The sequence below is a fragment of the Dryobates pubescens genome, chromosome 5 (genome assembly GCF_014839835.1).
Source record: "Dryobates pubescens isolate bDryPub1 chromosome 5, bDryPub1.pri, whole genome shotgun sequence".
Taxonomy (NCBI): domain Eukaryota; kingdom Metazoa; phylum Chordata; class Aves; order Piciformes; family Picidae; genus Dryobates; species Dryobates pubescens.
In genome coordinates this window covers 45,274,992-45,302,606 of record NC_071616.1, presented here as the reverse complement: position 1 = coordinate 45,302,606, position 27,615 = coordinate 45,274,992, and the positions used below count along the sequence as shown (strand labels likewise).

The 27,615-nt window shown below is 42.8% G+C and overlaps 1 protein-coding gene across 6 annotated transcripts in view; it reads left to right on the top strand.

Moving 5' to 3' along the window:
- The window catches only part of MEIS2 (Meis homeobox 2), a 221,039-nt gene that overhangs the window by 15,097 nt on the left and 178,327 nt on the right, over positions 1 to 27,615 (top strand). For all 6 annotated transcript variants that reach the window (XM_054162121.1, XM_054162120.1, XM_054162118.1 and 3 more), the window contains exon 7: positions 2,504 to 2,618. In XM_054162121.1, the coding sequence (XP_054018096.1) occupies positions 2,504 to 2,618 (115 nt within the window). The remainder of the gene's footprint in view (positions 1 to 2,503; positions 2,619 to 27,615) is intronic.

The following is a 27,615-nucleotide window of genomic DNA, read 5'->3' as shown; positions in this document are numbered from 1 at the left end:
TCTTGCTGGGAAAACATTTTTCCTACTGCCCAGTCTAAACCTACCCAGTCATAGCTTGAGGCCATTCCCTCTTGTTCTGTCACTAATTACCTGGGAGAAGACACCAGCACCAGCCCCTCCACAACCTCCTTTCAGGTAGTTGTAGAGCGTGATGAGGCCTCCCCTCAGCCTCCTCTTGAAATGGTGAGGGGGTCACAGTATGAACAGTGATTTCTGAGAGCTGAATTAATACAACAATCTCAATTAATATAAAGTACTTTTTTTGGTTGTTGTTGTTGGGTTTGAAAACAAACCTACCAAAAAACCCACATCCACCAACTCTGGATGTGTTTAAAGGTGGTTTGGATGTGGTGCTTGGGGCTCTGGTTTAGGGGTGACCCTTTGTAGAGTAGGGTTGTGGTTTGGACTTGGTGATCCTGAGGCTTTTTTCCAATCCTGGTGTGGTTCTGCGTGAGGAAAAGTAGATCAGTCTTGTAAATTTTGGATGGGGGTGAGGTGGTTTTTCTTTTTCTTTTCTTTGCCATAAGTGCTGTCTGTTGTGCTGACAGGTTAGGCAAGTTTCAGATCCAGGTCTGTTTGCTTATTTTACTCATATCTTCCTGCTGTGCAACAGTGTGTGTGGGTGCATGTGTATGTCTAAGGTGAAGGGGATTTGGTCCTTCTTACCCTTCGGTCACCTAGGGCTTTATTGGGTAGCTTTTGAAGTCCCATGCTCTTCCCTTTGTCTCTGCTGTGATCTGTGTCAGGCCAGTTAGATTTATGTTGCCGGGTATTGCAGCAAGCCGTTATTTGGCAGTTCTATTTTGCCTTGCTATAGAGCATGTGGTACTAATCAGTGCTAGGAGATTACTTTGAGACATTTCAATATATATATTTTTGGGACCTGATTCCAATCACACTAACACTGAATTTTACAATGGGTAAATCAGTTGATTTTGTTGAACTTACTATAGGTCGGGGTAGATGAGGTCAGAATCAGGCTTGCTCAAGGACTTTATCCAAACTTGTTGCTTGCTTTCAGGATCAATTTGTACTCTAATATTATTGCAGATTTAAAACACAATCAAACAAAGAAGCAACAATTTTTTTTCTCTCTCTTTTTTTTTTTTTTCCTTTTTCTTTTGGAGGGGGAATTTGTTGTTTGTCTTGTTGATGAATTATTGTAATTCCCTTGATTTAGGTTGTTGCACACAGGTGACAAGTAATACAGGTCCAGCCCCTAGTCTGATCTGTTTCATGTGTTCTTGCTCTCCTTTTCTGCCAGAGGAAATTCCATCTCTTGCCTGCCTTCATGTGGTGCTGATAAAGCTCTTCCTGTACAGTAGAATTCCTGTTTTCCTTTAAGCAACAGCAGGGTATTGGGAATGATCAGGAAAGGGGAGGAGGACAGGAGGAGAATACACTCAACAAAGTAGCACTAAACCGTAACACGAAGTTTTCCTCACTCACCCTGTTCAATAGCAGCTCCCTGCTCTGGGAAAGCCAATACTCAAATCAATTGGAAAGCTCTCAGGAATTAGGTGACCAAAGCATAGTAGCTGAGGTCTCACTTAGCTAAAAGTTTTGCAAACTTTGTCTGTGTGTCTTCAGTGTTCCCTTTTGTCATGTTTTATGCAGAGTAAAGTAGAAAGAATTACATAAAAATCACTATAGATGTTATTTTATATAATCACCTGGTGGTTATTCTTGACGTTACTTGCGAGCGAACTGTTAGAGCGATACATCTAGAAAGCCTTTTGAAATGTGTCATATCAAGGTGGTGGGGGGGGGGGGGGAGTGAGGAAGCATCTTTCCTGGCACCTAGCATCTTCTGGAGAAAGCTTGCTTTTCCCCTCGCAGCTTTGCATGTGCTTGAAGTTTTTTCAGTGTTCGAAGGGGTGAGAGAGAGGTTAGGGTGTGAGGACGTTCTCCTCTCCCGCAAATGTTCTCCTCTACTTCTTGAAATGGTTTTCCTCCTCTTCCTCTCGCATCCCATCTTTAGTCAGTCTGGAAAAAACAAAGCATGGGGAGAGAATTTGCACTCCAACTAGCCTGATCCCAGTGTGTAACACCTAGTGTCACAAACTGTGCAGGTTGCTGCTTTCCCCCGTCCCGCTCTACACCTCTCTGAGAAACTTAAACTTTTTTTGTTTGGTTTGTTGCTTTTTTTGCCCCCCTCCCCTGAAATATTCGCCTGAAGTACTATTCAAACAATTAAATCCAGACAACTCTTTGAAAAGCTTAAAAAAAAAAGAGGAGAAAAATCTGTCCTTTATTTTACCAAGTAAAACCTGTCCTTTATTCCACCAAGTAAATCTGTGTACCTTCCCTCTGCTCGCCTTTGCTGAAGAATTATTACCCTGTGCAAACAGCGTCGGGGTTTGGCACATTTCGCAAATACTAATGTGTATACTTCCCCCCCATCCCCTTCTTCCTCCCCTCTTCTCCCGGCTTTTTCTTTCTGTTCTTCATTTGCAATTGGAATGGGAACTGTGGAAAAATTTCCTTGGCACTCTGACACCAGAATCCTTCGTCTTGGAGAGACCACGATGATGCAACCTCAACGCACTCGGCAGGCACACCGGGGCCCTCCAGTGGGGGCCACGCTTCCCAGAGCGGAGACAACAGCAGCGAGCAAGGTAAAAGGTCAAACTTTTTTTTTTTTTTTCCCTTTCCCCTCTGCAAAGTAGGCATGACTAAAATAACTCCAGCTTTTTTCTTTTTTTCTTCTTCTTATATCAGTACATCTGCCTTAGAGTAAACATGGAGTGGCAGACTTGTAGTATAATCAGCTGTAACTTTGGGAGACGGTATTTCCTTTTCCTAACCCACTTAGCTGCGTTTTTATTATGATTTCAAAGTGAAATATCTAATCTTCAAACAAGCTTTGTAATAACAATTGATTAGTTCTGCCAATTCCTTTACAAATTTGGTTATCTACAGTTTATTTTTTGTGTGGTGTAAGTAAATAGAAGGACAGACACACTCTCCAGCTGTGATGCGGTTGCTTGAGTAGGGTTATGGACCAAAAAATTCAACCTGGAGTTTCAGCTGGGGAAGAGACTCTCACATGAAGTTATGAAGCTGATAAATTGCGTACAGCAGAAGCAAACCCCAAATTGGATGGAAAAAAAAAATAAATGTTGGCTTGGGCAGACTTGTTTCTGCCTCTAAAAAATCTGAACTCAGAACGGTAAACAGAGATGTACCTGACCTGCATAACTTCTGCTGGGTCTATAGAGTGAAACCTTCTCAAGGGTTTCAAGAGGCTTGATTTTTATTTCAGGGTGGGGTTCTTGTTTTGTTTCCTACTGCCTTGCACCTCGTGTGTGGTCATCTGCATCCATGCTGAGTGAGTGTCAAAGGCTGTCATTCTGATATGATAGTGTTTTACACTTGCTCGTTAGACCTTTAAGTGACTCCAGAAGGTATCGAGTCAAGCCTTCAGTGCTAAAAGTTGGGTAAAGATAGTGGACTGTGTCACCTTTGGATGTTGACTCTGAATTGTTCTTTCTCTTTTGAAGACCTAAGTTTAAGGTGGTCTCTGATCTTGCTTTGCTTTTTAAACGTGGTAAACCTCAGCTTAGTGAGTGAGATGTTGCCTTTGTGAGGTCTTAGGATATGTTCCCTCCCTCTGGTGCATCTGCAGCATTCTGCCATCGTGCTTCCCCAGCATGAGGTTTGCACATACCCCGTGTGGGATCCCAAAACTTCAGAGGGGAGCAGCCTTTGGGGTTGAGCTGCTGTGACTTAGCTTTGCACTGTGGGGCTGCTTGTCACGGCGCTGTTTGCCGCGCTCAGGCGGCGGAGCAGCTCTGCGCTTTCGCGTCTCTCGCGTGGCCCACTGCTTGGCACCGAGCTCGGTTCCCTCAGCTGTCTCACGGTCTGGTGTCGTCCCCGTCGAGATTCTAGGATCTTGCAGAGTTTTGTTTCTGGTAGAGCAGTTTGGGTTTGTCTCCTGTCTGTCTGAGTTGTTTATACATTTGTAATCTTATTGCTGATAGCGAGCATCTATGGCACAGGGTGTGTGATCCAGCTCCAACATGAGTTGCGTGGGATCTTTCTTTTTTTCTCTCTGTGTGGTTGGATTGGAGCTCTGTGAGGCCTAGCATGAACTATTCGGCAGCTAATGAAAGGGAGAGCTTGATTGCTAAGCAGCAAGTCACTGTTATGTCTATTAGCTGGCCATAGACTTTACTGTTGCTCAAAAGTTCATATGGTGGCTAAGATGCTTTGTGTAGCAGATGATCATTTGCATACTTAAAAATGATCCCTCCGAGTCATCTGCTGCAGCATGTTCATTCCACCCCTAAGTAAGCAATGTGCTCACACCTGTATCTCCACTCTGTCCCAGATAACCCTTAGAAATGAGAAGAGTTTCTTCATCAGGCCCTGCTCGGTGTAAAGAAATCCCTTGTGCTTCACTACTATGTTAAGAACAACAACTTCCCACTGGAGACTGAGGTTTCTGGTCATGGACATGATTTAAACAAACATGTTACCCTCGTTCCTGCAGGAGGGGAGCAACTGCTGAAGGACCAAATCAATCCCTAGTGCTGCCTAGTCTAGCAGGGTAAAACATTGCTAGTGTGCTTCCCTTTGTGCTCAATTGGGCCTTTTAAAGGGAAGCAGTCGTCCAGTGGCAAATCAGCATTCCACTCAGCTGCTGGCAGCTGAAAGATGTATGATCCTACAGCACCGGGAAAATTCCCTTTGGAGATGGCTTTGGATTGCTCTCCTCTTCTCATCCTGGGAAAGACTAAAGAGAGGGAGGCCTGTATTGAATTTTCTTTATGCTTCCTTGAGTGGGGGCAAAGTTATAAAGTAAACTTGTGAACTGGCAGGGAGTTGGTCCCAAGCAATGCCAAGACAGGTAGATGCCCTCTTGAGCTAGTCTGATGTAGTTATTTGGATCAACTTGGCTACCATGCAGTTTTGTCAAGACCTTCCACAGATGCTGCTTAAAGTATTCCACGTGCCCCAAAGGACTTCTTGGGAATGGGAGCTCATTAGAGAGTCTTGAGCTACATTAGCAGCTTATGGTCTCCTCCACTGAGGCCTGGTGGCAGCAGAGATTGATTCGAACTGGAGTCAGTCTCTTCTGTCCCTGGGGAACACTCCTTCCAGGGGTCTCTGCTTTTTGCCTAGTCTGTGATGTGCAGCTTGTGATTGTTTTGTTGTTGTTGTTTTTATTGTGGTGTTTGGGCTGTTTTGGTTTCGTTGGTGGGGGTTTTGTTGTTGTTTTGGGGGGGAGGCAGGTGTGTGGACAGGGCTTGGATGAGTGATGACATTATTTTTGCTGACTTCCTCTGCACGAGGTGGATCTATTTATTACACACAGGAGTCCATTCATAATTGTTATGGTTAGAACCAAACAAAACCAGTGTAGGTGTTTTGTCTATTTATGGAGGACAGTCCCTTGATGGCAGTGGATGGCTGCCATTTAGCATCAAAAGGGTTAATCTAGTCACTGTTTGGTATTATTAGAAACATGCTGGCATTGAAGGAGTTAAGGAAAGGGCCTGCAGGCAGTAAATGTTGAAAGATTATCCTAATTTTATTAGTGGTGAGTGTCTATGTTGTTCTTAACATGTCACCTCGCTTGTTCAACAGAAAACTAAGCTATACAACATATTGATCTTCCAGCAAACCAGAGTACTAGTGACCTGTAATCTACCAAGCATTTATTGACTTTATCCCAGTTCAGATCCAGAAATGCAGATCAATGCCATGTAATATTATTTTAGAGATTACTAATTATGGAGTGGGTCTGGTCAACATACCCCCACACCCCACACCCCACCCTTTCCCTGCCAAGAGAAAGAGTTAAATCTATCCAATAATAGAAAAAAATTAAAATAAAGCATTCTAAACATCTTACAAGGGAGAAAAAAGAAGAAGCTGATTTAATGGTCTAATGAGGCCATCTTCCAGAGACTTGTTTTGTGTAGGGCTTGCTTTGACCTTTCGCTTTGCTCAGGAGCCCAACGCTTCATTTTTCACATTCTTGCAATTACGTTAACGCTTCAAGCATTTCTGACTCCAAGTCAGCTAGGAACACCAGGCATAACTCAACACTGTGAGTTTTTCTCCTCTCTGTAGATTCATTAACAGGTCACCGGGGTCCCAACTGAAATTTAAAACTGACTGGTTCTGTTGGGTTAGCTGAGTTATAGCAAGGGAGATGGCAGGAAAGGGGCTGAAAGAAGGGGAGGAGAGAGAAAAGACCCTGTTGTTGTTTTGTTTTGTTTTGTTTTTCCCAGGGAATATATGTGTAAAAAACCCTAAGTGGAAGATTACAAGGTGTGTGTAGGTTGATCAGCCACCCTTTAGTTTGGAAGGGGGGGAAAAAACCCACATCTGAAAGTCTGCTGGGGTCTGGTGTTTTCCTCATTCTTTGTGAAACAAAGTGAAAACGGCCACTGCCTTTACATACAAGGCTAAATGACTTCTAGAATTCAGCATCAGTGTGTACCACAGTGATGGATATGACACTCACAGACTTTAATTCTTATTTAATCTCTTTATGGGATATTTCAAATAATGAATATGGCAGATTATGCATGAAAAGTGGGAAATAAATCTTTTTAAGGTTTAAAAACATGTGATCTATAGGAAAGCACCAGGGAATGCTTTCAGTTTCATATTTTATGACACCAAGATTGTATACCTGATTTGTCATATTCTTAGTTCAGCCACCCAAAGGGCCCCATCCAGTCAAGGCAGACAGAGGCTGTGTGTTTTCAGTACCTTTCAGGAAGCTCAGCATCTTTTTAGGATTAAGCCTGGGGGTGATAAACTTGACCATAAATGAGAAGAACCAGACGAGAAACTTCATTGAGGTTATACTGCAGTTAAAATACAAATGGGCATCACATTTGTTATGCCCATGTGAGTAGTTCATCCATGTGTGGTTTCTTTGGTTTGGTGCAGGGTGGTTTGGGGGTTTTGATTGGTTGGTTGGTTTAGTTGTTTTTGGAACTACTTGAGTGTTTTTGGAACTACTGAGTGAAGATCTGCCCTTTTATAAGTAATACCTGAGGCTACTCTCTAGGGCAATATCTTGAAGTAGTTTTGATCCACTTTTGTGACAGCTTGATGCTAAACTTGTCCCACAGTAACTTTCTGTGGCAAGGACTGATCATCAAATTCAAGGCAGAGTCAACTAAATTATTAGCTGAAATTACATCTCCATCCCAGGTTGTGGCTCTGGGTTTGATACATGTTGGAAAAATGAGGTAGTACATTCATTCATTACACAGCATCTTCTTATAATGCTGATATACAAATCAAATTGGTTTACAAAACCATCTGATAATGCCCAAAGTCCTGTGCTGGCATTGAAACTCTACTGTCCTGGTATTGAAACTCTACTGTGCCTACAGTAGAGAAGGATGTGCTGCTAATAATGATTAAAATAGAACTAATGCTGATATACCAATCAGATTTGTTTACAAAACCATCTGATAATGCCCAAAGTCCTGTGCTGGCATCAAAACTCTACTGTCCTGGTATTGAAACTCTACTATGGCTACATAAAAGCTTTGAAAGGCAAGAAAAAGGAGAAGGATATGCCGTTAATAATAACTAAAACAGAACACATTCATGCAAAGTCTTGGGAAGTTTGACATCCAAAAGCTAACGCTACAACTTTTTTGCCCTAGTTCTCTGTATACATACAAGGCTGCTGAGGCTAGCCTGCATGTTTAGCACAAGGATTCAGAGCACACTTTTATTTCTTGGTGTTTTTTTACCTCTGAAGTTCTAGGGCATGGTTTTATTGGGAGAGGGCTGTCCTTTGCAAGAAAGGCACTTCCTAACAGAAAGGCTCAAATATCCAGACTGTGGCAAATCAAACTTGCTAATAAATAATGCTTCACTGGAGCTGCATTATTTCACCAGGCACAGCTCTCAGAAAGGTGAACTGTACCAAGTATGGGAGGGGAAAAAAAAAAGCCCCTCTTAAAGAACAATGACTTTGGGTTTGGTTGTTTTTTTTTTTTTTCCTAGCTGAGGAAGATACAGGAAGAGAGTAGCCCTTATTAATTCATCTTTTCCTTTCAAGTTTGAGGGGCCCGTCCTGGTGTTGAGATGTGTGAGTAACTCCTATTAACGGTGATGGGAGTTACGCATGTGCACTGACAGGAGAATAGACCCCTCAGTGTTCAAAGCACAGGAAATTTACATTTTCTTTTCTTTTTTTTTTTTCTTTCTCTTTTTTTTTTTTTTGCCATTGCTGTAATTGAGATGTTGACAAATTGGAGAATATTGATGAGCCTTTGTTTTAAGCGCTGCTTGCCAACTTCGCTTTATTATTATTATTTTTTCTCCCTTTCCCCGTGGTTTGAACAATGGTGTGGGCTCAGTGGCAGGGAATAATAAGGGTAGAGTAGAGATAACTTTGTATTTCAATATTTTGATGTGCCAATATGAAATAAATTGTCTTAGGCAAAGGGAATATGCCGTTTTAATCATTAGCTATGCATGAAAGAAAAATTGATGTTGACATCTTTGCTGTAAAATCGTTGTAATGGGGCCTTCCTTACAATTCATTTTTGTAAAATTCATTTTGTACATTTTGCAGCAATTGAACAATCCCTGCACTGTGAATAGGCAGAATTCCCAGAAATACTGAGACAGTTGGCCCAGTAACTGCTGAGCTCACACTGCACACCACATGCACATTAACCATAATGATGCCAGAGCCAGCTTAGCTAAATATAGTCACAATTTAGTATCCTCCCATCCTTTCTTTTCTTTCTGCCTATTGAGTGAACAAAAACATCTTTTGCAGTTTGGGTTTGACTGCTGGAGTTGGTCAACATTTATGTCCTTACCCACCACTCAATAAGCAGCATTAAAATTTCATAGTGGATCTTTGCTTCACTCTACAGCTTTCTAATCATCAGGCTGGTGACAAACTGCACATTTTATTGTAGTAAGGCTTAGAACAAGGGGGAACATAAAATGTTAGCCTTGTAGTTAAGATTCTCACCTTGCTCTTAGCTTTTTAATCCATGTAGGTTTTTATATTGAGACATAGGTTAAAATATATATACATATATATATATGCAGTAGAAGAGCTTTCCTTCCATATTTGAAGTATGTTGTGCTGTGGTTTCAAATGCAGCCTAGGAAAACTCTGTCAATGGAATGTTTTCATAGTGGCAGTAATCTCTTTAAAATAACCCTAAATACAATATGACAGATGCCATCTGGAATAATCTTTTGCTAGTTGCTTTCAACTTTTATTTATTTTATTATTTTTTTTTTTCCTACAGCTAAGTTCATCTAAAACTGGTCACTTACTGTGATGCTAAACACAAGTGAACACTTTCCCTCCCTTTTGTATCTGAATGTTCAGAGTAAACAACCGCACGATTTTGCCCAAGAGATTGTTCTTGTTGAGAGGTTTGCCTCTAAATTCACCTATCTGGGTGTGTGTATATTTCTATATTAGGATTTCAAAACGAAAAAGGTAGGGTTCCCCTTTAGGCCATTCTTTCCAGCTCAGATCCTGCTTAGCCTAACCCAGTTTGCCTCTAAATGTTAGGTAACATCCCATTTGCTAAATGATAATTGGATGTTTGTTACAATATTAATGGCTTCATAACAGAACCACCTTCAAACACACAGTAGCAGGAGCTGAAATGTCTTCCTGTGCTGTTACAGGCTAACCAATTTCATCCTATATATGCCAAGTGATTTGAAAGCTCTGGTGTTGGAATCTCTGGATTTTAAAATTTATTTATTTTATTATCTATATATATATATATTTTTTTAACTTAGTCATGTAAAGGGATGTCTCCTGATGCCTGTTAGAGTTTAATTTAGTGTAGTAATTAAACTTGAATACTGCCTCATAAACAAAAGATAAACAATAAACCAGCCACATTCCCTGCTGTTTCATAGCTTGCTTTCCCAGATGTTTTAGCCTGATAATTTTTACATAGTGAACTACCTAGCACAGAGTGCTATGGACAGAGGTCAAAACCTGGTTCTTTGTAATGGGTTTTAAAACCTCCTTTTTTTGTTGTTGCTGTTGTTGTTTTAAATGAAATACTAGATAATTTTCCTTTGTGCAGCTGATAAACTTGTCAGGTACTGAAGAGCACTCATTAATTGACTTTTTAATTCTCTTCCTCTTGTTTAACAAGATGGCACTAATTAAAAAAAAAAAAAAAAAGCCCAAACTAAAACACAGACTTGCTTTTAACTCTTGATGCCCAAGGAGTGTTGTTATTTCTTAACATTGGGGTGTCTGGACAGCACATTAGAAACCTCTGTGAGCCTTCAAAATAGAAATAAAGACACCCTTGCAGGAGCTGCTCTTTCCATGGCCATCCTAAGCAGCTGAGGAAATGCTCACCGTGGAAGACTTCTGGTGCTTTTTGAAAGCTGCTGGAGCTTGTGTGTCCATCTCTGGTCTGCTCCTCTGTCAGCCATGATCTTTCTAATTGCCAGGTACTGGTAGGCCCTTCAGCTGCAGAAGCCATGTTATTTTCACTGGGTGGGGTAATTACTGAAAGCTGAGAATAGCTGTACTAAAGACACAGGGATACTTTCATGATCCCATTAGCATAAGAGAGGGTAAATTATTCATGCCAAGTGAGGATTCTATGGGGAAAAGTATAGTTAATGCACATAGTTTTTAAATGTATCCCTTTCTGCTCTGAGACTAAATTCTTGTTGGATTCAGTTCTCAGACATTTACAGGAAAGCTCTAGTGGCATGTTAGACGCAGTTCATCTCTCTCTGTTTGCAGCGCTCTCAATAGAGACCATCTGGCAAAGATCCAAAAGGTGATTAAACAAAATGATCAGCTCTTGTTGCTGTGTTACATGTCCAATACTCTGGATTAAAAAACATGACCCACAACAGTCAGCTAACATCTTTTTTTTTTTTTTCCCCCCTCTTTCTCCCCCCCCCCCCCCCATTTTTTCTTTCCCCTTCCCCTGTAAGAATTCAGATGGTCCACAAATGTCTGTGCCATCTTTGTGTCCTTATGGCCCATAATCATGAACAGGTTGTGCAAATGGCTCTTTCTGTAACACGGTCTGTTCCAGCAGCATAGAAACATTTCATATTAATTGGGTCAGTCCTAATGTTCAGAATGACACAGGGAAAGCAGGGGGGGGGGGGGGGGGGGGGGGGAAGAAAGAAGAATTTACCCAAATGTGTTCTTATAGCAAACACTTATAATGTGCCTTGCTCCTATTAGAAAGTGAAATTTGACATCAGGCTCATGTGGCTGATTTTATTCTTTTTTAAGATGGAAGAAAATCAAAGCATGACACTGTCATCTGCTGAAAAGAGTTTAAAGCCCCTTCTAACCAACCAACCAACCAACAGCAACAAAAAAGGAAATAAACAAAAAATCAAAAAGAAAGGGGGAGGGGGGGGGTTGGAAATGAGCTGTGGTTTAACACCACAATCAGGGATGAATTTACAGTGCTACTCAGAATACTCCCTTATCATAAACAAGCTGATAATCACGCTGAATCTAACTCCCAATTAGCTCTCTCCTTGCTCGCAGAGATCAGCGTGCACGTCCTCCTTGAGTCAGACAGAACATTTGTAGACCTTATGTCACATTTGGAATTTAAGGATTAATGCTATATATTCACCAGGAAACCCCAGCTAATCAGCAAGGTAATTTTTCAAACCAATCACTTGGATGCCTGAGCTAAGGTAAAAATGCCAAGACTGTGAAGGGAGGACATATGTATCTTATCTTTTGGGGGTTGCAGCAAATGCCAAGTACGAGCGTAAATTCAACAGAAACCAGACATTGTTGGAAAGTAATTAAAGAAATATTGAAATTAAACCTACCATATGAGTGAAATATTTGCAGGCCTGCTTTGTTGCATGCATAACAATTTGCGTGGAACTGAACAGTGCTGCCTTCTCCCTTACACTCTTTTGAGTTGTACTTTGGGAAGTAGGGCAGGGGAATCGCCGCTGCACGTTCAGCTCTGGGGATCAGAGGGGTCTTCACGCTGAGGAGGTTCACCGACCAAAACTCAGTAGGTTTGCTTAGAGGAGAAATGCATTAAAACAAAGAAAAGAAATGTAGGGCCTCCAAACCTACGTGAGGTAAAATCAGATCCCACTTTTGAAAGCTTAAAAGATCTGCTGAGTTGTACTTTGTAAAGTAGGGCAGGGGAATCACCTCTGTGCATTCAGGTCTTGGGATCAGAGGGATCTTCGTGCTGAGGAGGTTCACAGCCCAAAATCAGTAGGTTTGCTTAGAGGAGAAATGCATAAATCAAGTAAAAGAAATTTAGGGCCTCCAAACCTACATGGTGAAAAATCAGATCTCGCTTTGGAAAGCTTAAAAGATCCACTGTGTTGTACTTTGTTAAGTAGGGCAGGGGAATTGCCTCTGTGCTTTCAGCTCTTAGGATCAGAGGGATCTTCACGTTGAAGACGTTCACAGCCCAAAATCAGTAGGTTTGCTTAGAGGAGAAATGCATTAAAACAAAGAAAAGAAATTTAGGGCCTCCAAACCTACATGGAGAAAAATCAGATCCCGCTTTTGAAAGCTTAAAAGATCCACTGAGTTGCACTTTGAGTTGTACTCTGTTAAATAGCTCTTAGGCTGAGAGAGATCTTCTTCATGCTGAGGATGTTTGCAGCTCAAAATCAGTAGGTTTACTTAGAGGAGAAATGTATTAAAACAAAGGAAAAAACAAACCTATGCGAAGAAAAATCAAATCCCACTTTTGAAGGCTTAAAAGATCCACTGAGGCTGTCAGCTCTCCTTACCATGCAAGGTGAAGGCAGTAGGTAAAAAGCAGGGACATGTCCAGTGCGCAGGAGAGGGGAGGGGGAGCCCAAGGCTCCCCTGGCGTCGGTGCAGCCTGGCAGATGAAAGGGACCCACATAGCCTTGGGGGGCTTAAGGCTATTACAGGGCAACTCATGCTCTGTTATCATGCTGATTTTCAATTGATTTTTGGCTGTACAGTACTTGTTGAAGGGCCTCTAGAGCATCAAACACTGCATTATGGCACTACACACTGTAATACGCCAGCCTTTTGTCTTGCTGCCTTTACTTTGCCCGAGCAGAGCAGTGCTAACCACTCCGTGATTGCTCCAGCTCCTGAGCAGCTTTTAGAGCTGAGGAAGTAGGACAGGTGAAGGGAATTTGACAGCTGTCTTTAGCTGGCTCTTAACCTGATTTGACTCATTTGTTTGCAGTCCTGTGTTTCCAAGCCAATCTGGTTTTGAGCTGCGGTGAGACACGGCTTTTAATTTACAAAATTACTGCTCCTTCAAGCAACTGATTGCAGGGTTCTGATAAACCCTGGTGTCTGGTGGTGTAAAGGTACTTCCTTCTTTCTCAAACTAGTTGTATGATTCCTTTAAATAACTGGTACTAGAGGTTGTTGAAGTTGGAGCTGAGGTTGCAGGAAGCATTTTGTGGGCTGAAGTGAGCGATTTCTCCTATTTTTCTACCTCCTCCTTTGCTCACTCAAACTATTGCATCCCTTGTGCATATTTTGCATTCACTAAAAAACCAATAAATTCAAGACATCTACATCTAAGTCTTGATAAGCTGAGGATTTTTTTAAATCAGATGAGTGCCTATGTATCTAAGATATCATCTTCAAATAAATGCTTACCACTTGTAAGCAGTTGTTTCAGCTGGCTTGTGTAAGTCTTTGTGCACAGAGTAGAAGATGTAAATGAGTATATAAAAATGTCTACAAGAATAAAAATCCACATGTGAAAACACAAGTAGGGACTTAGGCCTGCACCTTTTTGGTGTTTGGAAAGCCTTTGACACAGGCAGGATGTGGACCTGATGGAGCAGGTCCAGAGGAAGGCCATGAAAATGATCAGGGGGTTGGAACACCTCTGCTAGGAGGACCGGCTGAGAGTGTTCAGCCTGGAGAAGAGAAGGCTCCAGGGAGACCTAATAGCAGCCTGCCAGTACCTGAAGGGGGCTAAAAGAAGGCTGCAGAGGGACTGTTTGCAAAGGCCTGCAGGGACAGGATGAGGGACAATGGTTTGAAGTGAGAGCAGAGCAGATTGAGATTGGATGTAAGGAACAAGTTTGTTAGCATGAGGGTAGTGGAACGCTGGAATAGGTTGTCCGCGAAGATAGTTGAGGTCCTATCCCTGGAGCTATTCAAGGTCAGGTTGGACAAGTCTTAGAGCAGCCTGATCTAGTGGAGGATGTCCCTGCTGACTGCAGAGGGGATTGGACTAGATGACCTTTCGAGGTCCTTCCCAACCCAAACCATTCTATGATTCCATAAAAGAGTGCTATAGTCATAAGGATAATACCAGGAAACAGTGACAGCCTTAACTACCCTGCCTAGATGCAGGCACAGCTCCTCACCTATGGTCTCTGGGAAGGCACTTCTTATTTTGTTGGCCTGCTTGTAGCTCTTCAGTTTGTTTCCATGAGGTAAGGACGTGGCTGTCCACACATAAAGAACTGCAGAACTGAATCCAATGCCAACACCAGCCTTTGTGTAGGTTGCATGCCCTCTCTTATGTGTATCCTTCTCCATCTGTACAATGGAAATAAGAGTACTTAGAAGTTTGTTGTCTGTTAATGTCTGTTGTCAGTAGATTGCTTTGATATTCCAGAAATGCAGGGGTTTGTAGAAAGTTTTTGTAGATGAGTGCATTCTTATATTGGTCTCCTTGCATGTCACCAAAGAAGCCCTGGATATACTCTATTTGTAAACTGGCTTGCTTATTTTAACACTACCTCTTTTCCCAACAAAGGTGGAAAGTGGTGAATTAAATAGCCTGGATCTTTAACTTCATATTCATAGATTCATAGAATGGTTTAGGTTGGAAGCAAGCTCAAAGGTCATCTAGTCCCCTGCCATGGACATGGACACCTTCCACTAGACCATGTCAAACAAGGCCTCATCTAACCTGGCAGGGAGGAGGCGTTCATGACCTCCCCAGCCTACCTCTTCCAATGCCTCCCCACCCTCACTGTGAAGAATTTCTTCCTTATCTCCAGTCTAAATCTGCCCTCCTCAAGCTTCAATCCATTCCCTCTCATCCTATCACTACAAGCCCTTGTAAAAAGTCAACAGGGCATCTATCACCTTTCTGGGCAACGTGTTTCACCTCCTTCAGTGTGAAAAATTTCTTCCTTATTTCTAGCTACATTAATCTGCATTTGGTAACTTGGGTTTCTACTGAATTAGACTAGCATTTAAAAATACCCCAGCTAGGTAATTTGATCATAGATCTTTCAAGAGTTCACTATCTTTTGTTGATGAGTCAGTGGTGGACTGTCCAAAGGAGGTTTGAAGGAAGGGTGTGGGAATCAGTTCAAAGCAGTTCTTCCTCCACAGAAGATCCTGAGCCATCTTACATGGAATCAGTACCACTAACAGGGGCACTGCCGCTTTCAAATACGCAAAGTTTGGGTCAGGCACATTCAAATAAATATAGAATCATAGAATTGTAAGGGTTGGAAGGGACATCAATGATCATCCAGTTCCAAACCCCTTGCCATGGGCAGGGACACCTCACACTGCAGCAGGTTGCTCACAGCCACATCCAGCCTGGCTGCAAACACCTCCAGGGATGAGGCTTCCACCACCTCCCTGGGCAACCTGTGCCAGTCTCTCACCACCCTCATGGGGAGGAACTTCTTCCTAACATCCAATCTCAATCTACCCATTTATAGATGTTGGTTTGGTTTTTTTTTTCCATTCCCCCTAATCTTAGGAATGGGAAAAAAAAATTGGAAACCATTTCCAAGTCCATTTTGTAGCATGTAGAGCATGGACAAAGGTTTGTCAGGCTTTGCTTGGGGCTTCAGGTTGCTCACAGCCACATCCAGCCTGGCCTCCCTCAGGATATAGGCAGGGACACCTCACACTACATCACACTCTTTCTATGAAGAATAAACCAGCTTTTTATTATTATTCTTATTTGCATGGGAAAGTTTTTTAATAACTTTTTTTTTTTCCCTCTGGTGATTTTTAAATGTTCAAGTGAGCTGCAGAGAAAAAGAAATTTGTCCTTTCGGTTTGGTTCACTTCTTGTCATGCTGACACTTTTCCAAATGTGTTGGAGAGGATAAATTTATGCAGTGAACTCAAAAATCAAGGAATTTGCCTGCTGCTGTTTGGTTCTACTCAGTGCAGTAATTCACATCCTGGGCAGGTATGTGTGGAGTTAGAGGGAGTAAATGATTCTTTGTTTTCTACTGGTGGCTCGTAAGTGACAACCCCACAGCTTGGCTGCGTTTGGGTTATTTGTGAAACCAGCTCTCCCCCGGCATAAGGAGCAGGCACAGGGAAATTGTCTGGTGGCAGGGTTGGCATGATGACCCCAGCGCTTCTATTCCTACCTACAGGCAGGGTAGGGAGCACAAGAAAGCAAGACAAAGTGGTTTTCCTGTGCTCCACTGACTTCCCAGCTGCTCTGAGCCTGAAGTCCGTTGCTAACTCCAGATGCTCGAACTTGCACCAAGTGCTGTCCTAAACTACCAGCCACATAACTTGTGGAAAGAGCTCAGATTATTTTATGGATGGTTACCTTTGTACACCCTTGGCACTTCACATTCCTCATGCACAGGCTAGGATTGGGGGTCTTCTGCTGTCCTGTGTAAACAGAGCATTTGCTATAACTGACAAGGATTGGTGCTGCAGCCATGAAAGGGAGAGAGGAGAATTCAGCAAATTCTCTATTAAGATGTGATTTGCAGCATGAATGAAATTCTCTGACAACCCCATCCTTTAATTCTTAAATAAGTAAAGAGTGTCCTTTGCCTTATAATCTTGCACTGTGCCCACCAGCTTCTGGTGGCTACACTTGTTTAAGCAATTGCATTTCTTTAAACTTTCCCTGGGCCTCTCCCCGTGAGGCTGCAAGTTGGCCATAGCCAGACTGAAGGCAGCCCCCCATTTGCAGGGGGTTGAGCAGAAGGGGATGTGCCAAGTCCACGCACCTCATTTTACTGCAGGATGTGGCGCTAAGGTTTTAAAGCATTCACGACCGTAAAATTTGGCACTTTGCATGAACTCCCTGCCCAATTTTATGCTCCTGCCTAAAGAGGGTGGAACATCATTTAAATAGCACAAATCAGAGTACTTTCCCCTCCCCCCCAGCTTGGAGCTTCCTTCCTGGTTCCTCCCTCCTCAGATTTACCACTTACTGACGGTTCTCTGTTTCGTGGGACTCCTGACCTTGTACATCTGTTAGAGGGGACAGGTTCAGTATGAACACAGCCTCCTACTCAGTAGGACCACAGTGTTCTCTTAGCTCCTACTAGATGCTTGAACAAGCAGAGGGCTTAAGCGAAATCCTTTAGCTGAGCCAAAATCTGTTCTTATTTAGGGACTAATCCAAAGCCTGTTAAATCAACAGAAAGATTTTGGTTGACTTCAGTGAGCTTTGGATCAGGCCCTTCCCTGCTAATACATCTGAAATCAATGGAGCTACATTGGGCTTCTGCCAGTGGAGAGAGAAAAAAAAAGGGGGGGGGGGGGTTGAGAGGGATTGTCCTTTTGCTTTATTTGTACAGTACCTAACACACTGAGGTCCTGGTGTTCAAACAGGGCTCCCAAGTGCTTCATTGAAACGACTATAATTTTGACTTGATTGCATTGCTTGGTGTTCATAGACTCCCATTCAGCTGGGGACATAATTCAGTTGTTTAAAACAACCACTCATGCTGTGCATCCACCTCGTGCCCAAGCATTGTTTTGGCCTTCTGTCATTTTCTACCAAGGAATTCCTTGTGAAAAGTGGAAAAAAACCAACAACAAGCAATAAGAAGGAAGAAAAATATATCTTCCCCCCCCCCCCCCTTTTATTTCTCTGCTATTGGATTGTAAAGAAAGCTGTTGTGATTAAAAAGTACTTAGTCCATAGAATATGCAAACCCCAATGAGTGGAACTTGTACTGCCAGTTCAGTGCTTTCAGGGCTTTGAGCCCCATGATCTTCCCTAAAGTTAAAAAGCTGTTACACAGGGGAGGTTTAGGCTGGAGGTGAGGAGAAAGTTCTCCCAGAAAGAGAGATTGGCCATTGGAATGTGCTGCCCAGGGAGGTGGTGGAGTCACCATCCCTGGAGGTGTTCAAGAAAGGCTTGGATGTGGCACTTGGAGCCATGGTTTAGTTGTCAGGAGGTGTTAGATATTGAGTAATAGGTTGGACTTGATGACCTCTGAGGTCTTTTCCAACCTGGCTGATTCTGTGATTCTATTTCCTCATTACTGTTCTTTATTTTTATTTCTCAGTGTTTAAAACTAAAGTCAAAATTATAATTTGCCACTTGTTAAAGATTTTAATGTAATGATTAACATTGTGGGGGTGGCAAATATTTGTTGGGCTTTTTTTTTTTTGGTGAGAAAAGGCAATGGATGGAAAGGTCCTACGTGTGCAGCAGTGCACACCTTCCATTTTCAGAAGTGCCTGCAACACCCTTAGCCTGGCAAAGACTTTTACACATTGCTTAACTCTTTCTGGAATAAAGAAATTCACAGCAGCTTAAAAAAAGGGAATATGAGCCAGCAGTGTGCCCAGGAGACCGAGAAAGCCAACAGCATCCTGGCCTGTACTAGAAATGCTGTGTCCAGCAGGAGTGATAGCTCATTGGAAAGGGCTGCCCAGAGAGGTGGTGTGGCAGTGTCCCTAGAGGTGTTTAAGATGAGACTGGATGAGGCACTTAGTGCCATGGTCTAGTTGATAAGATAGCGTTGGATGATTGGTTGGACTTGATGATCGTGGAGGTCTCCTTCAACCTGCTTGATTCTGTGATGTAGGGAGGGGATTGTCCCCTTGTACTCAGCTCTGGTGAGGCCACACCTGGAGTATAGTGTTCAGTTTGGGGCACCTCAAGACAACAGAGATGTGAAGGAGCTGGAGCCAGTGCAGAGGAGGGCAAGGAAGCTGGGAAGGGCTTGGAAAATAAATCTGATGAAGAGCAACTGAAGGAGCTGGGGATGGTTAGTTTGGAGAAGAGGAGGCTGAGGGAAAACCTCATTGCTCTCTTCAGCTATTTGAAAGAATTTTGTAGGAAGGTTGGTGCTGGTCTCTTCTCACAGGTAATTAGTGACAGAACAAGGGGGAATGGCCTGAAGCTATGACTGGATAGGTTTAGACTGGATATCAGGAAGAATATTTCCCATGAAGAGTGGTCAGGGATTGGAAAGTGATGCCCAGGGAGGTCGTTGAGTCACTAACCCTGGATGTATTTCAATGTGGTTTGGATGTGGTGCTTGGGGCTCTGGTTTAGGGGTGAGCCTTGTAGAGTAGGGTTCTGGGTTGGACTTGGTGATCCTGAGGCTCTTTTCCAACCTGAAGGTTTCTGTGATTCTGTAATACTGACCATGTTAGCCTTTAGCAGATTTGTGTTTGAATGATGAAGAGGTGCAAGGAAGCAAATAGTTCATACAAATGTGAATAATCCAGATTCAAGGGACTGTATTCTCTGCCAGCATTCCAGCTCTGTAATGCATAGGAATACCACAAGTTCCTTCTCAAAAGCTACTAAAAGGAAAACTTCCTAATTATGCTTTCATTTGACACTTCCATTCTAGTCCTAAAGTACAAATATTTTCCTTAAAAACAAAGCTGGTAAGCTCACAGGATCACAGGATGTCAGGGGTTGGAAGGGACCCAAAGAGATCATCAAGTCCAACCCCCCCTGCCAGAGCATGATCCTTGAGGTCTCTTCCAACCCTAACAATTCTATGATTCTACTGCTAGACACCCTGATGAAAAGCTCCTCTCCAGCCTTCCTAGTTGCTTCCTTCAGCTATTGGAAGGCAGCTCTAAGGACTCCCAAGTCTTCTGTTCCCTAGGCTGAACAACCCCAGCACCCTCAGAGTGTTCTCATAGCAGAGGTGCTCAAGGCTTTGGTCTTCTGTTCCAGGCTTCCATTGAACAGCCATTTGTTACAGCATGATAGCTTTTATTTTAGATCATTTGAGAAGGACATTGCATCTGGATACAAAAATCCCTCTGCTCTTACACCTTCTTCACGCTCAGGAGCTGCTCTTGAGTTGTCTCTTACTTTATGGGGAAATGAGATGGAACTTCTGTGAACAAAATGAGGTTACTGCATCCAGAAGAAAAGGGAGAATGTCAGTTACCCCATGAGCAGGAATGTTGCTGCTGAATCCTGGTGAAACTGTAGATTATTGTTCTTTTACTTGTGTGCTTCACCTTAATACTGACTAAAAGATCTATGCCAAATTGTCAGAAGAAAGCCTTCATTTCCACCAGGCTTCTTATGCTTTAAATACATGATTGGGCAGCCTTGATCCACTCATTGTTATTTTCTTGCTACCTTTTCTCTTTTTAGTACAGCCCTTTAAACAATTTGTAAGGAATTTCTTACCTTTATTTTTAGGCAGCTTGATGGTCTCAGAGGTCTTTTCCAGCCTCAGTAATTCTGTGATTCTGTAGCAAACATTAATGTTTAAAAAAACCCCACCAACATATATTTGTTTTCAAAGTAGTTAAGGCCCCTAGCATAGCATTAGAATATTTCCCTCTGTATGTAAATCATCTCTCATATATTAAAAAACAACTGTCAGTTGGTTTCCTTCCTGTCTTATATGTATTTGAGGTTATAACAATAGAAGTTCTAAGCTTAGTTTATTTTTTTTCCCTCTGCCCTCCCTCCCCTTTATTTTTTTGTCTCTAAGTTGGATGACATTGGGGGAGTGATCTCTCTCTCTGCCTCAGTTCCATTAAGTATCCATGTAGGTAGGGTGGTTTTGGTGGTGAGTTTTTATTTGGTAGGGAATAACAGAACAAAACTGCAGAGGATGAATCATAGAATTGTTGGGGTTGGAAGGAACCTCAAGGATCATCTAGTTCCAAGCCCCCTGCCGTGGGCAGGGACACCTCACCACTACAGTCTTTGGGGTAATGGGAAAAAAAAAAAGGAAACCTTTTAAAAGTACCTTTAAAAGTACCTTTAAAAGTACCTTTAAAAGTAGCATGTAGAGCATGGACAGAGGTTTGTCAGGCTTTGCTTGGGGCTTCCTATGACCTCACCTGCCATAAGAAACAGTGGATCTTCAGACAGGCTATGGGCAGGGACACCTCACACTACAGCAGGTTGCCCAGAGCCACATCCAGCCTGGCTGCAAAATCCTCCAGGGATGAGGCTTCCACCACCTTCCTGGGCAACTTGTTCCAGTCTCTCATCACCCCCATGGGGAAGAACTTCTTCCTAACATCCAATCTGAATCTACCCATTTCTAGATTATTTTTTTTTTCCCATTCCCCCTAATCTTAGGAATGGGAAAAAAAACAATTGGAAACCTTTTCCAAGTTCATGTTGTAGCATGTAGAGCATGGACAAAGGTTTGTCAGGCTTTGCTTGGGGCTTCCTATGGCCTCATCTGCCACAAGAAACAGTAGATCTTCAGACAGGCCATGGCTTTTGTCACATCCAGGGGAATCTCCTGAATCTTGGCCTTCATTTTGGATTCCCTCCTGATGAGCAAATTCCCATGACCGCGTTTGAAGCTTTAAAAGCTTTGGGTTTGTTTTAAAAGGCCTCTGAGCAAAGGCAATGTTTTCATAGGCATTTAGAAACACACACACAGAGAAAAAAAAAAAGAAAGAAGCTTTTAAACCTTCAAAACATCACTGAGGGGATTCACTTCACTTCTCAGCAGACCAAGCCTGAGATAACACCTACAAAAAGTGTGTACCTGTGAATTTTGTGAGGATTTTGATGCCCCATCTCAGCTGACCCACAAATGTGACAGCAGTGTATGTAAATCTTACAGTTATTTAACAGCAAACTATTATTCTGTTTCTGTGGAAGAACTGAGGTGGCTAAGCCAATTCTTGCTCCTTAGATTGTTTTCATTTCTTCTCCCTGTACATCCTCCTGTGCAAGCTGGTCTTCAGAAAAGCAGGTTGAGTGAGAGTCTCTTGTCATTTTCCACTATCTAAAGGGTATTAGGTGGGGTTTTTTTGCTTCAGCCTTACTTTTTCTTTTCTTCCACAGTTATCATCAGTTGCACAACAAGAGGTAGTTTTTGTAAGCAGAAGAGTTGTAGCATATGTACACCCAGGCCTCTGACTGCTAGGGGAGAAATAATATACAAAAGAAACAAGCAGACAACTCATCAGATGGGTAAAATGACAGAAGTAGTTATTTACTCTCCTTTTCAGCTCCCTCTCCTTGTGTCTTAAACACCTGAGATGAAATTTTGTCATGTTTCAAGGGAAAGGCCAAAGGGGTTTTCAGGATTAAGGCCAGACACAAAATTAATATATTAACAGTGTTTCTCTCCTGTCCTGTGCTGTTCTCCAAACACCTGTTAAAAGAAATAAGCACATATTTTTGGGGGCTGATGATGCTAACTGGCAAACTTGGCACCAAATAACCTGCTGAAATGAAAATGTTGATGCAGAACATGTGCTTAGCTTAGCAGTCCATAACCCTGTTTTTAGAACACTGAAGCACCTACACTGAGGAAAGCTCATAAAACAAAGGCCTTTAAGGTTCATGGATGAGACCATTGACACTGCAAATGTGTGTCTTCATCGACTCCTGTTCATTCAAGGTGGCCAAGTGGATGAAATATGAGAGATTAAAGCACTGAACATGTTGACATTATTATTATTATTATTATTATTATTATTATTATTATTATTATTATTATTATTATTATTTCCTTCCATAACTAAAGGAGTGAGGAGGGGAAGGGATGCTTGGGGAGGCAAACGTTCTGCATTTGGGAGGATTCCATCTTGCAGGCAGATCTCTGCTTAGTCTCTAAGGGTATGGAGCTTTTTGCAACATGTAATGCTTGATTCTTCTAGAAACTCCCTGTGCCTTTAAGAGACTATTGCTTGGGATTAGGTTGAGTAATGTGGCATATCTCTAAACATTTCTTCCCCGTGTGTAACATTCCAGCCATGTCTTTCTTACTTTACTGTTATATTATTTATAAATAGATAAGCATCCTGATAAGCTTGTTTGAATCCATTCTAGAATGAAATTACTTCTTTTATACAATGTGTAACAGCCTCCAAGCTGCTTTGGAGTAACTGTCCTCAACCAAGAAGTAAGCTTTGTTATATATTCATCTGGAGGCACTGGAACTTGAAAATCTGAGCTACTAGGATCTTTTGTTTTCAAAGTGCTTCTGATGAAACAAAACTTTCTGCACCAGACAAATATGACTTGGTGACAAAGATGTGAACACACACACACACACACAGATATTTTTCCTTTCTGCACTTATCCACAGAGGGTGCATGTTTATTTGTCACTTTTAAATGGAAGAAATCAGAATAGGACTGTATAAAGCTGAGTGGATTTTTCCTCACTGAATTCTCCTGGCTGCATAACTTTTCTGTCAAACAACTTTACTGTTTTCCATTTCACCAAACGTGCACTATTTGTGCCTTAAGATTATGTGCATTACTGCATGCATGTACTCAGGCATGCTGTTAGGCTTACACTCAGCTCTGGTGAGGCCACACCTGGAGTATTGTGTCCAGTTTTGGGCACCTCAAGACAAGAGAGATGTGGAGGCGCTGGAGCCAGGGCAGAGGAGGGCAAGGAAGCTGGGAAGGGCCTGGAGAAGAAATCTGGTGAAGAGCAACTGAAGGAGCTAGGGATGGTTAGTTTGGAAAAGAGAAGGCTGAGGGGAGACCTCATTGCTGTCTACAACTACCTGAAAGGAGGCTGTAGAGGCTGCTGCTGGTCTCTTCTCACAGGTAATCAGTGATAGAACAAGAGGGAATGGCCTCAAGCTATGACTGGGTGTATTTAGACTGGACATCAGGAAAACTTTTTCCCATCAGGAGTGGTCAGGGATTGGAATGTGCTGCCCAAGGAGGTGGTGGACTCCCCAAGCCTGGATGTGTTTCAAGGTGGTTTGGATGTGGTGCTTGGGGCTCTGGTTTAGGGATGACCCTTGTTGAGTAGGGTTCTGGGTTGGACTTGGTGATCCTGAGGCTCTTTTCCAACCTGAATGTTTCTGTGATTCTGGGATATGGTGTTTTAATTTCTCTTCTTCCTAAAAAGCCAGAAACAGCATCTTGTGCTGAATGGCCTGATGGTAGAGGAAAATAGAACACTTCAACTGTGAGTCTAGAAGGAAAGTTGAATCATTTTGGGTTGTAGAGGGTTTGGGGGTTTTTGGTGTGGTTTTTTAGGTGTTGGTTTTTTTGGTTGTGTGGGGAGTTGGTTTTGTTATTGATTGTGTTCCTTACTATTTTATAACTGGACAAAACTGGAGGAGGGAAAAACAAGTTGTCCTTAACAAGGAAATTATTTAGAAGTGCATGGTGTTTATGTATCTGGATGAGAGCAGCGCATTGTTAGCTGTGACTGCGTGAGTTGCATGATGCAACCTCTCAACAAACTGAGTGTCTGCTGGAGACAGCTGTGAAGGGTGACCTTTAGCCCTAAGGAAGAATGCTCTGAAGGTGGGGAATGCTGTTATCTGTCCTGGCCCACCATGCACAGAGGCTGCCCATCACCATATTTGCACCTTCCTGGTTATGTAGCTCTTCAAATACAAACCGGAGGAGCCAAAATCAAGCAGAACCTCCTGAAGAAATACTGAAAACCAACTTGCTTCCACCTTGGTGGGAGCGCAGAGATTAAGTCATAGAATCACAGAAGTGTCAGGGTCAGAAGGGATCTCAAGGATCATGCAATTCCAGCCCCCCTGCTGTGGGCAGGGACACCTCACACTACAGCAGGTTGCTCACAGCCACATCCAGCCTGGCCTTGAATAAATCCAAGGACGAGGCTTGCACCACCTCCCTGGGAAACCTGTGCCAGTGTCTCAGCACCCTCATGGGGAAGAACTAAATCTCCCCACCTTTAGCTTGGATCCATTCCCCCCAGTCCTATCACTACTTTACACCCTATGAAGTCCCTCCCCAGCTTCCTTGTAGCCCCCTTCAGTTACTGGAAGGACACAATAAGGTCTCCTCGGAGCCTTCTCTTCTCCAAACTAAACAGCCCCAACTCTCTCAGCCTGTCCTCATAGGAGAGGTGCTCCAGCCCTCTGATCACCCTTGTGGCCCTTCTCTGGACACATCCCAGTCAGGGACCTCAAATAGTATGAAATTAGAATGAGACCTTTAGCTTTTTAAGTAGTCTTATTAACTAACAAGTCATCTGATGTACCTGCCACTCCCTCAGATCCTACACTTCCGTGGATCACTTGTTAACTGCAGTTGTGGAAACCAGCATACACAGCTACCCTTCAGACACAAAGGTTCAAGTTGTAAATCATGGTGTGAAGACACGGAGGCATCACCTGTTTGTTTTCCAGGTGGTGGGACAGGGTAGGAGGTGGAGAAGGCCTGGGGGAGAAATAGTAATAATACAATACTGGGAATGTTTTCACACACAGAAAAGAAAGTTCAATGTACTGGCTGCAGTCTGAGAAACTTTCTGTTATCATGCTGCTTTTAATTCAGAAGCCTGGATTTCCAGGTACAGATGGCTCTGAAAAGCAGCATCATGTTGGTGATTCCTGCTTCTGGTAATATGCTGCTGTGTTTGCAGCACTCAGCCTGTTAGTCAAGAAGGACCCAAGAAAGAGCTGGGGATGGTTAGTTTGGAAAAGAGGAGGCTGAGGGGAGACCTCATTGCTCTCTACAACTACATGAAAGGATGTTGTAGAGAGGTTGGTGCTGGTCTCTTCTCGCAGGTAATTAGTGATAGAAAAGAGGGAATGGCCTCAAGCTGTATCACAATATCACAGTATCACTAAGGTTGGAAGAGACCTCAAAGATCATCGAGTCCAACCTGTCACCACAGACTGGGTAGGTTTAGACTGGACATCAGGAAACATTTTTTTCAGGGAAAGAGTGGTCAGGCATTGGAATGTGCTGCCCAGGGAGGTGGCTGAGTCCCCAACACTGGATGTGTTTAAAGGTGGTTTGGATATGGTGCTTGGGGATGTGGTTTGCATCAAACCTTGTAGAGTAGGGTTCTGGGTTGGACTTGTTGATCCTGAGGGTCTTATCCAACCTGAACATTTCTGTGATTCTGTGACCCACATCCCACTTGTTAGAGGTGAAGTGGTGATTTCTTCTGTAACGTAGCTGTAGTGTTTGAGGTGTGTGCTTTGGGCTTGCTGCTTGTTTGATGGTGTGGGTTTTTTTCTGCTGTTGTAGTTGTTTGATTGGGTTTTTCTTAAAGCAAGAATCAGTGCGAGGATCTTTGGCTGCTGAAAATAACCCCACCCAGCAAACAACCCAAACCTCAAAGCAGCAAATATTCTATCCCAAAAGGTGGAGCAGTCTTGTACAAAACAGGTTACTCCCCCCTGCAACACCTTTCAGTGGCGTGGAACGACTGCATGCTTCAGCACAGGTTTCTCTGCTAGTTGGATCCCAGGAGGCCTTATTGAGTGCAGTGCTGCTTGGGGAGTTGCAGCTGTATAAAGTGGGGGGAGGAAAACAAACCAAACCAACAAACAAACAAAAAAGTAGTTTGTACAAATTGTTCTTTACCTTGGTTTGGGTTCAGCGTGGCAGCTGCACTCCGACTTTGTGTGTGACAGCACAAAGGACAGCAAAAGTGAAAAGCAAGTCAGCAAGTAGAGACAAAAGCAACGATCAGCTAATACAGCTCCACATGGCCTAACTAATTTATGAGGGGAAAAAAAACCCCTACAACCCTGTTCTGTTCATTGGATCAGCACTCTGAGGAGGCAGGTGGAATTGTAGGAAGTTTTCACTGAGTCTCTGGAGCAAGTAAGGAAGCCACTAGAGATTCTTCTCAGTTTGAACTTTATCAGGGTCTACGCTTAATCAATATGGTATTGGAAAAAGAATTAATTACTAAAGCAGAATAAAACAGCTGCATTTTAAACTAAGGATCCATCAATTCAGTAATCTTCCAGTTACAGGCTAGGTGCCGTGAGGATCATTTTGACTTCATGTAATGAGGAACTGAGGGAGTTTCCTCATGAACAGGCTGGGAATTCACATTAGCCTATTTCAGCTATTTGTCATCAGTACAACTCATTTCTCCCCTTTCTGAATCACAATTTGTATTTGATATACTGTCAAACCCACAAAATTCCCATATTCATGGGGGCTGAAAGCATTAATGCGGAAATCATTGTCACCATGAGAAAAAGTCTTAACCTTCCTGAGCCTCTTTATTCTATAGGCTGAGGCTCGAGTGGTTTCATGCCGGACATACCTCTATTGTGCTCATTGTGAGGGTCAGGGACCTGCCTGTTGAAGAAGCAGTAATTTGAACACAGCCTGTAAATGTTTCATCTGTAATTTCCATAATGGTGAATTTCAAGGAGGGCTGAGAAGGGTTATGGGAGATGAATTAGGTTTTTAGTGAGCTCATTAGGAAGCCAAACAGAGTTTAGACAGCAAGGCGGTGAGTGCGGCTGTAATCAGTTCTGCTCGCTTTGTTCCCTGCCTTCGGGACATTTCTTGAAAACTTCATGGCAGGGGCTGATGAGAATATACTGAGCAGAGGCTGCAATCTGATGGTTGACTTGTTGATTTGTAAACCTCTTAATTCATTTTTTTGTTCAATTTAATCTTTTCTTTCTGAAGGGAAAATTAGTTGAATGTTAGCCCTCTTTGCACTATTCACCTCTTAAATTATGCTCATTTTGAGGAGCTTGTTATGCCTGAATAAACATGAAATGACTTGGCATTTTCCC